At 34.2% G+C, this 11098-nt stretch overlaps 1 protein-coding gene across 1 annotated transcript; it reads right to left on the bottom strand.

Moving 5' to 3' along the window:
- Positions 1-1177: 1177 nt before the first annotated feature.
- Positions 1178-2659, bottom strand: LOC111399835. The gene is made up of 2 exons (XM_023027328.1): positions 2614-2659; positions 1178-2013 (listed from the first exon to the last, which is right to left on the bottom strand). Exons 1-2 carry the CDS (start codon positions 2657-2659, stop codon positions 1178-1180), a joined length of 882 nt encoding a protein of 293 aa, XP_022883096.1.
- Positions 2660-11098: the final 8439 nt, after the last annotated feature.

Genomic DNA, 11098 nt, shown 5'->3' with positions numbered 1-11098 from the left:
ATCCACCTCCTCAATATGCTTAATAATGACAACTTTTACTGCACTTTTTTTCATCAGGTTCTAAAACTTCTTGTTCTAAATTATCAATCACTTTAATAGAATAAGCAAGGTTAGTTTCGTCAGAATGTTTCATGGCATCATAAATATTAAATTCACTGAGTTTATCGTCAAATTCCATAGTAAGCATGCCACTATAAAAATCTATTTTAGCTTTGGATGTCTTTAAGAATGGTCTTCCAAGCAAAATAGGGATAGTTTGATCACTATATCCCGTATCAAGCACATAGAAGTTAGGGGGAAAAAAACCTAATCATTAATTTTCACGAGAACAACCTCAACTACACTCTTAGGATAAGCATTAGATTTATCAGCTAATTGAATTACCACGCTAGTTTCATTCAGATCCAAATTTTAAAGAAGCGTATATAGAGTATGACATTAATAGAAGCTCCTGAGTCTAACAAAGCCTTTTCAAATCTAGTGTTACCTATCATACAAGGGATGTAAACATGCCTGGATCTTTGCATTTTGTAGGGAGTGTTTGTTGAATGATTGCAGAGACATTTTCACCTACGTTTATCTTTTCACACCTTTTAAGTTTCTGTTTTCTTTTAATGGTACACAATTCCTTGAAGAACTTAGCATAATGAGATATTTGTTTAATAGCATCTAACAATTGAATGTTTACCTCACATTTACGAAAAGTTTCATAAAGTTCGTCATTTGGTTCATCTTTCCTAGATTCTGCTAAAGCCTGAGGGAAAGGGGGTATTGGTTTATACTCAAAAAGGGGTGGAAACTTACGCTTAAGTGCACCATCGTCATTGGGAACAATATTTTCTTCAGTGGCATCTTTCTTCTTTTCCTGCTCCAGTGATGTAGAGGTTGCCCTTGGAATTTCAACATTCTTACCACTCCTCAACAATATTGCACTTACATTTTCCTTTGGATATACCATTGTTTGAGAGGGTAATTTTCCCGAACCTTGTGCTTCCAGCCTGTTGATTGAGGTTACCATTTGACCCATCTGGTTCTCCAAACTTTTAATACTTGCCCTTGTCTCCTATCGAAATTGCAAAGTGTTAGTGGCAAGAGACTTAACAATATCTTCCAAAGGCATACCTGAGTTAGAAGTTTGGCCCTGTTGTTGTTTAGGAGGATATGGTTGCCTGTATTGCTAGAAGTTTGGGTGATTTGGAGGCATTAGTTGATTCACTTGTTGACTCCCGTAGCTAAAGTTAGGATGATCCCTCCATCCTCGGTTGTAGGTATTGGAGTAAGGATCATAATTCCTTTGTAGTTGTCTAGGAAAGCCGCCCATTGCATTAACTTGTTCATTGGGGTCTTCTTGAAGATTTGGGCACATGTCAGTTGGATGTCCCATCACCGAACAAATTCCGCGCGCCTTCGTCATTTGCATATTACCTACAGCCATTTGACTCGCAAGAGAAGTTAGACTCGCAAGTTGTTTTTCAGGAGATGAAACATTTACCTCATTAACATGTCTAGGGGGGGTATCGAGTCTAGTTCCGAATTGTTGAGAATTGGCCGCCATGTTTGCAATCAAATTCCTCGCGCCCTCAAGAGTTTTATCCACCAAAGCTCCTCCACTTGCAGCGTCAATCATGCTCCTATCAGTGGGTAGAAGACCTTCATAGAAATACTGGATGAGAAGTTGTTCGCTGATTTGATGATGGGGACAGCTTGCACATAGTCGCTTGAAACACTCCCAGTATTCATGTAAGGATTCTCTACTGTCTTGCATTACACCACAAATAGCCTTTTGGTTCTTTGCTACCCTTGAAGCTAGGAAATATTTCTCCAAAAACAACCTCTTCATTTCCTCCCATGTTGTGACACTTCCAGATGGTAGATAGTAGAGCCCGTCCTTAGCTGAGTCCTTCAGGGAAAATGGAAAAGCTCTCAATTTGATTTGTTCTTCAATTACCCTCGTGGGTTTCATACTTGTGCACACCACATGGAATTCCTTTAAATGCTTATGAGGATCTTCACCTACAAGACCATGAAAAGTAGGCAAAAGATGTATTAGTCCAGATTTTAATTCAAAAGAGGTGGCAGCATCTAATGTAGGAAAAGTTATGCAGCGGGTTGTTGATGCAAATCTGGAGCTGCAAGCTCTTTCAAAGTTTGATTCCTAGCCATGTCAATCCTTAACCTGCGCAAAGTCCTTTCTATTTTCGGATCGTACTGCAAATCACCTTGGTTAGAAGATCTAGTTACGGGCATACACAATTAAGGAAGCCAAATAAAAAAAAATGTAAGCAAACTTTTTTTTTTTTTTTGGGTATTTTCGAAATTAAAATTTTTTTTTGGAATAAAAATCTAATGAAACAAATAAAAAGCACAAAAATAAACTAAATCACTCCCCGGCAACGGCGCTAAATTTTGGTTCGTGCTGTCATAGGCACACCAAATTAAAACCAATACTTCTTAAAAAAAATGTAGTAGTGGAAGTACGGCTCGATCCCACGTAGAGTGCTTAGTGTTTTTCTATGCTAAATTAACTAAAAGGGAGTTTTGAATGTGTTGAAATAAATTCTAACTAAAACAATGCAAATTAATAAATTGGATTAAAGCAATGAAAAAACTAACCTGAGCCTGAGTCAATATCCACCTTCGAAATTTTATAACTGATCATAGATGCAAGTATGAATCAATTCATATTTTGAATATTCACCGTTGGAAAAATAATTACCATTCAAATTAATTTCCTATTCCTCCTTAAGTGTAATTAGTTAGGGCAACGACCTTCTAACTAATCCTAATTATCAAACAACCATAGACAAGCACTAAGATTTAATTCACTAACAGCTTTACGTATTAGAGAAATCAATGAACTAGATAACACAAGTCAAGCGTTTTGCATTTAACCTATTCAAACATTCTTCCTAAGATTTAATAATTTCCAAACCAACAAATTACTAATCATAGTTGCTTCACGAGTTAAATCAATCAAACAATTACGAATCTGATGTTTAGCTTAGCGGCAGATTGTAATGAATAACAAACTAGTATGCATCCTAGCAATTAAACACAACAATCATTGAAAATAAGTGCAAAAGAATGTTTAATATCCAAAAACATGAATTAAACTAATACAACAATTCGATCTCATAGTTGTATAGATTTCAGGGCTTCAATATCCTCGACCAAGTATGAGAAATTAGCTAAACATCTTCAATTTTAGAGCACAAAAGAGAAAAGTGATTTGGGGGCGTTCTTTCACGTTCTATGGTGAATTAGGGTATTTATGTGGTGAAAAGATTTGTTTCCATACATGGTTGGACAGAAAAAGGAAATAAAAAATCGTGCCTCGAATTCCTTCCATGCGGCCGCATGCTATATTTCCATGCTACCGCATGGAACAATAAAAAAGACTCCAAAAATTGCTGAACCAGTTTGTGCAACCGCATGGAAAACTAATTGGAACCGTGCGACTGCATGGAAAACGAACCGAGCGACCGCATGGTTATACAGTTTTCTCCGTCGTATAGCTTTCAATATTTTAGTCATAACTTTCTCTCCCAATGTCCGATTGAGGTGATTCAAATTGTATTGAAAAGATAACTCAACGATCTACAAATTTTCTTCAGAAGTCATCTTCCAATTAGATCGTCTACCATGTCTAAAATGGGTCCCAATATCATGCTAAAAACCGCTACATTACTTTTTCGATCGGAAATTGATATGTGATTATACTTCGACTATATTTCACCTCTTTGACTTCTTTCTTCATCAACTTGACCTCTAAAACTCTTGAATCTTCATTCCATCGTTCGTCTCCCGGTTCAACTTTTGAATATTTGCAATTTAGTCCTTGATCTTTTGATTTCTTTCACTTTGGTCCTTCTTCACTTCATTCCTCTAATTTATGCCATAATCATCTAATTGTGACCTAAATCCAAATATAAGGGTACTCAGTACATTTAGGCATTAATTAATTACAAAAATGAATGTATTAATGGATGTAAAATATGACATTTTATGTCTTATCAACTGGAAATGCTCAATAAGGGGATTATAAGAACTAATACTAGTCCCTTCTCTTCACCTGTGCTCTTATCGCGCTCTCAATGCCATTACAGTTAAAGATTGTTTTCGCATACCCACGATGGAAGACATGCTTGATAAATTACATAGAGCTACTTCTTTTTCTAAGCTAGATCTTTCGGTGGGATATCATCAAATAAGAATGCACCCTCCTGACATTTCTAAGACTGCCTTTAGAACGCTCAATGGCCATTATGAATACTTGATCATGCCGTTTAGGTTGTGTAATGCCCCTTCCACCTTTCAGGCTGTTATGTATACAATTTTCAGTCTTTATATCATAAAATTCATCTTGGTTTTCTTTGATGATATCTTAATTTAGTCCTACTTGGGAAATGCATTTAGCACACGTGGAAAAAACTCTAAAAATCCTAAATTCACAAAAGTTCTTTGTCAAGGCTGGCAAGTGTGTATTTGCCAACAAGAACTTGAATATTTGGACCATATTGTGACACACCACGAAGTTAAGGTAGACCAAGGAAAGATGGCCGCCATGGTAGTATGGCCCCTCCCTACTATTATTACTGAATTGCATGGTTTTTTAGGGCTAACACGTTATTACAGGAAGTTTGTTCAGAAATATGGAGTTATAGTTCGCCCTCTCACTAATCTTCTTAAGAAAGGAAAGTTTGAATGGAATAAGGAGGCAGAGGCTGCTTTTCTCACCCTCAAAGAGGCCATGACAACAACTCCCATACTTCCTATGCTAGATTTCAATGAGTCATTCACCATTGAAACTGATGCATCAGAAGAGAGAATAGGTGATGTTCTATCCTAAGGGAGAAGACCAATTGCCTTCATGAGTCAAGCTTTGGGGATTACGAAATAATCTTGGTCCACCTATGCAAAGGAAATGCTTGCTATATTAGAGGTGATTCTTACGTGGCAACCATACCTCTTGGAAAAGAAGTTTATCATTCAAAAAGATCAAAAGAGTCTCGAATATTTTTTAGAGCACTGTGTGGCAACTCCAAAGCAACAAAAGTGGGTGGCTAAGTTATTGGGCTATGATTATGAGATAGTCTACCAACCAGGCTGTGACAATTCCGCTGCGGATGCCCTTTCCCGAAAGCCCAATAGCCCAATTCTTAACCATTTGTTTGTGCCACAAGTTACAATTTGGGAAGAAATAAAGAAGGCTGTCGATCGTATGCTTCATATCGTGTCATATATATTACCTTGATTCGTTTAATTTCCTAACAAATGGTATCAGGGCCATTGGTTGTGATTTATTCGAGGTTTTTGTTATTGATGGAAGTCATGAAGTATGAAATTTCACTCTTGGATCATAATACAAGATTCTCATAATAGCAAGTGAAGATACGAGCTATACTCGCGCAAATGGATTTTGATGATGCATTGTTGGGATTTGACAAAAAGCCCATAACTTGGACAATGGAGAAGAAACATTGGAGGGATCGAAAGGCACTTTTATAGATCCATCTTCATCTTTCCAACAATATTCTTTAGAACGTTCTGAAGGCGAAAAATGGCAACTAAGTCGTGGTTGAAACTGAAGCAATTGTGCATGGCTAAAAATCTACAATGAAATTGCTTGTATTCTCATCGCGTGGCAGAAAGTAGATCTTTGGAAAATCATCGCCAGTTTGAAGACTTTAGAGGTAATGTATGATGAAGAAGATTTGGCCTTAATTCTTTTGTCTTTGTTGCTCGCTTCGTATAGAGACACAATCTTGTATATATAGTCGTGATAACCTCACCATTGAAGATATGTATGATATCTTATTTTTAAAAAAAGAAGATGAAGCATCTAGTTGGATATGAGGTTAGATATCGAGAAGACCTTGTTGTTCATAGTGATCGGAGAAGGAATAAGTTTAGATTAAGCTTCTGTAATCAGGTTTGTTATTATTGCAAGAAGAAATGACACATTGAAAAAGATTGTGACAAATTACCGAATAAATATAATTTGATTGCAAATCATGAGAAGCAATCAAATATATCATACGAGATCAACACAACCAAGAACTATTTTGAATGATGGAGAATTTTGACAATTTATGATATGGAATCCAAACAAGACAAGGAGTGAATCTTGGATACAGCTTGTACATTCCATATGTGTTCCAATTGTGATTTGTTTGAAACATGTGAGATGGTGACGCAATGTGTCGTCGTCACGAGTAGCAATGAACTTTATTGGGCAGCTGGTATTGGTAGAGTCTTATTGAAGCTCGTGGATGGAACATATAGAAAACCTGATCATGTTCGACATAATATATGTTCTCTGGAGGAGGTAGAGTTGAGGGGTAGAAAGACTGTTCAAGTTGTATTGGAATGGTGCAAAAGGTCCTTAATTATACATCCGGCAAGGTCAGATAGAATTTGTGAAGAAAAATAGCACAAATTTAGTACCATGGTGGAGATTTAGCTTGGTATTGTACCTATACGATTTGATTCGAGGTCCATATCGGAGAATACTACGCAAATGAGTTTGAAGGATATGGGTAATTTCGTTTTGTCACCATTACCTGTGGTTTCATCGTATTCAATAGTTGGGGATAGACACATTGGAGATAGATACGTGGATACTGATTCGGCTTTTAGCGTTTTTGAAGGTGTTAAGACTGGCTAGGAGCTTTCTACGAAAGCATTCGGACATTATCCTACTATAGGGTATGCTTCGTCAATGTTTGGTAATTTCTAATTCTTTGTGAATTTTGGGGAACCTAGTATTTGGGTTTATGTATCTATGTTGATTACACCATTGCAATGGACAAGTATTTTTTGTTGGAGAAAGTTCAATTCTTGTTAAGGAATTCAGATTTTTCGTTGAAGATGGATTTGTTTTTCCCATGCAAATTAATTAGCTGGCTTTTATTTTGTTGTTTGTTTGCAATCATATATTTCATAGTGTGTCATATATATTACCTCAATCAAATTTTATTTCCCGACAATCCAAAGAAACAAATCTCCAAACTAATATTTATGTTTGTCCAATTGTGTTTAATTTGTGTTACTGTCTCTTTCGGGCTCATTTTATACTTTTCATTTTCACTGCGCTCGCTACGCTTTGGTGAGATATTTTTTCCCAACAACCTATCTTCTAGAAGTTGAAATCTCAGGTTGAATGACTGAAGATCCAAATTTTCTTTAAAAAATTTGTTCTTTATGTTTCTGAACATATATCTTTCTTGACTTAATCAACTACAAGTCGAGTTGTTAATTCTCATCCTAGATCCTCTATCAAAATGGTAAACTGGTGGAGTTCCATCTAAACAAACTATAAATACATACATCAGAAGAAAATATATATATATATATATATATATATATTTGTTTTCTTCTTTAATATATACCCACACTGTCCAAAACCCTTATTCAATTGATTACATGAAACCTAATCTAGAATTCAAGCTGTCAACTATCAAAGTCTAAGGATGGTAAAATATTCCAGCCCTACCCTACCCAACCCAGCCCAAGATTGCTAGGTAATAATAGGGATGGCAGTGGGTTAGGTTTGGGGGTGGGCCCCATCCAATACTTGCCCTGCTTTAGATGAGGCCCATTGGCTGCCCCCTTTTTTAATTGTTTTTGCATTTTCAAAATTTCGAATTATGCTATGATTAAAGAATAAAATAAAAATTCAAAATGAGTTTTTAATTGGTGAATTGTCCAAAAATAAAATTATTTTTTGTTTTTTTCTCTTTACAGGGCGGGGCATCCCCACCCCGCCAACTAGTCAAGGTAGGGCGGATTTTTTTGCCATCACTAAATAATAAGTAAACTAGATAATAAATGGGAAATTTTTAAATCCCTTTTGCGTCCCACCTCCTAAAATCACCGACCAGGCCTTTCCGTAGGTGTCCATAACTACCCCCAAGTCCATGGTTATCAACAAATAACCTATAAGTTTGCTTATTTACTTATAAGTGAGTTTACTATATTTGTAAATGAATGTACTTATTTACTTATAAGTGAAAATACTTATTTACATGTCCACAAATATACTTTTTGTCTATAAAAATGTTTGAATAAATTACTTTTTACCACCTTTACATTAAAAAGTTATTGTTTTTCAAGTAACTCTTACATAAAACTTCTTTTTAATTTACAAGTAATTTTTTTTTTATGAACTTCGTTATCTACAAGTAAATTTAGTTGTATGTTAACTTATTTACTTATAAATAAATTTATATATTTCATATTTACTAACTTCACATTATTCTTCTGATACTATTTGGATAATCTGGTCTTAACCTACATTCTTGTGATAGAGTCTGTATCCATCTTACCCTTACGACTTTATGTTGTGTCCTCCCGAATCCGAACCCAAAATTTCATAATGCAGACATCTTCACTGTTATCTCTCAATTCTAAAAAAATTTACGTACCTAAGCTCTATCAAAAAAAAATAAAAAATAAAAAAAAATAAAAAAAATTGATTAATGGACTTTATGGGAAAATTTGTGTCATAACAAGAATTAGGCCACTTGATAAAATTCATTTATTATTTTATGCTTCTGATATGAATTCAGTATATGGCAAATCTGGAAAAATTTCATTCAATTACTTTAAAACAATTTCTTTTGGGAAAAAATTGGACACAGAATCATTAAGATATCACGTGCGATGCATTTTGAATTAAAATGTAATTATATGTCCAATGGAAAAATTACAATGCTTATCATGGGATAATTAAACGTAAAATATCAATAATAATTTGTTCTTCTGGGTAAATCAGTACTAGTAAATATTATTCTTTATTATCCCATCGATACTATGGATTGTGTCATATCTATATTTAGAAAAAACCATTTACATGACACTATCAGAAATGTAAAGTAAATTGCAATGCTCCTAAGATCACATTGGCCATCAACTGTAAGAAAGTGGCTGACTTTTCATCCTTCGGGAGAATTAATTTTTAGGAGAATTTGCAGTGCCAGTCCTAACTGTTTTCAAAAATATATAATAGTCCAAAATCTTTTAATCTTACTATTTACATCCCAAATCTTTTAATAAATGTACATTAGAAAGACCTCTAACATTTTCCGTCTGAAAATCTGTTGATTGACCAAAAGTCAAACGTTTAATTTAATTTGATACATTTAATGCAAAGTAAGTGGGTTTCCACATTTAATTAATTGAAAAATAAAAAATAAATAAAAAGAAGAGAATAAAAGACAAAACAATAATAATAATAATAATTTCATCTTCACCAATCCAACCCAGCCATACCAAACCAATGGAGTTCGCAGCGACTATCGCAATTATTGATGCGCTCTGCTAACACTTTGCCAAGCTTGGACCATCAACAATGTGGGATCTCTCCTCGGTTTAAGCTGGAGCGTAGAAATCTCCCTTTTCTGATGTTCTTCATGTGTAAAATCAGAATTTAAAATTCTTTATGTGTGAAATCCGAATTTTCTCCCTCGAGTTTGGTTATCTCTAGTCTAACATAGATATTTCGAGTTGATAGACCAGATACGCCATTAATCTTTCGATCCTCTAGTTTTGTCTGGAAACTCATTACTAAGTTGAAAATCTTCCAAATTCAGATCTCGATTGAATCGAAAATGAGCACACTGGATTTGTGAAAAATATTTGGATTCGGTTTTGTGTCTTTTTTAGTTTTTGCAACTTTTGGCACGGCTTTTAAGGAGGATGGTTGAGAGGGTGGTGTTGGTAGCGATGGCTGGTGGGAAAGTGTTATGGTGGCTGGATTGTATTTTTGTTGGCAAGGTGGTGGTGGGGCCGAAGGTGGTTGGAGGTGGCAAGGGGAGAAATCGGCCGGCTGGTAGCAATTACGGTGACTTTGTGGGGTTGGTTCAGGTTTTCGAGGTTTTTGTTTTAAACTGGCAAATAGTAGCGTGACATGTGGTATTATGTAACCTATTATGTAAAACTTCATATGCATGTAGCAAAGTCCTAAATGAAATTAGGAAGTTGAATTTTTTGTTTTTTATTTCTCTTATTAATTAATTTTTGTCTTAAAATTGTTTTAATTAATTAAATGTTAAAAAAAGTGAAAAAAATAAAAAAATCAACTTACCTAGCATTAAATTGATAAATTAGGGTAAAACATTTGACTTATGATCAATAAAAATGTTTTTGAATGTAAACCGTTAGGGATCCTTTCTGTGTTAAAAGGTTTAGGTCATAGATGTTAAGATAAAAAGTTTAGGGATTTGACTGCAAATTTTTGACAAGGTTTAACCTCTACTGAAACTTTCCCTAATTTTTATCACGTCCACCTTTAATGTTAATAAAAAATGGATCATATATAGAAAAAGCTTTAGTAGATGGTGGAACCGCTCTAAATATTTTTAAAATGTCTTAAAATAAATGAAAAAGCTAGAGTGAGAAAAACAATAATATTTGCGAAATCTTTTTTCTTTTTTTTTCTTTTTTTGCCTTAGACTTTATTTTTTTTTGGGTACATTTATTTTCACATTGCAATATTTATATATTTTTTTTTAATTTGCAATTCTGAAACTAAGGGATCAATTTTACAGCTATGTAATTAGATCTATTTTTTGGTTCTACAATTTGAATAGATAATAATCAGTAAAAGTTCATTTCTTCTTCTTCTTCTTCTCCTCCTCCTTTTTTATTTTATTTTATTTTTCTTTCCCTCAACTCTGTTATAATTTGTATCCATGAGATGAAACTTTAAATATAAGTTCTTTATGTAACAATTTATAAATTACAATCCATTTATATTTTGTAAATGATTCATACAAATGTTTTCAACAAGTACAACTCTGTTATGTGATCGTAGAAATAATTATTTATTTATGAGTAATGCTATTTGCAATCGCTCGCTGATATAGTCACTATACATAATATACATGTGATGATTAGTGATTTGATACATTAATATGGTAGTTTTTTATTACCTTACAATTACATGTGCATACTATGATAGTGATGAACTGCAAATAACATTATTTTTTAGTCAAGGTCTATTGTGCTTGAGATTGAAATGCGAGTTAATGATCAACAATGATTGAAACCATAACAGATGTGAAATTTAGCGTGATTGGCCCCATTCTTTTTAAAT

This window comes from Olea europaea, chromosome 9 (assembly GCF_002742605.1).
Source record: "Olea europaea var. sylvestris chromosome 9, O_europaea_v1, whole genome shotgun sequence".
In the NCBI taxonomy this organism is placed as follows: Eukaryota; Viridiplantae; Streptophyta; class Magnoliopsida; order Lamiales; family Oleaceae; genus Olea; species Olea europaea.
Note: the sequence above shows the minus strand (reverse complement) of the source record. Positions and strands in the feature narration are given on the sequence as shown.

Coding starts and splice junctions, on each gene's coding strand:
- LOC111399835 (XM_023027328.1), bottom strand. CDS start 2,659: ATGATCAGTTATAAAATTTCGAAGGTGGATATTGACTCAGGCTCAG. Junction 2,014..2,613: donor GGATATTGACTCAGGCTCAG/GTTAGTTTTTTC, acceptor ATGGTCTTGTAG/GTGAAGATCCTCATAAGCAT.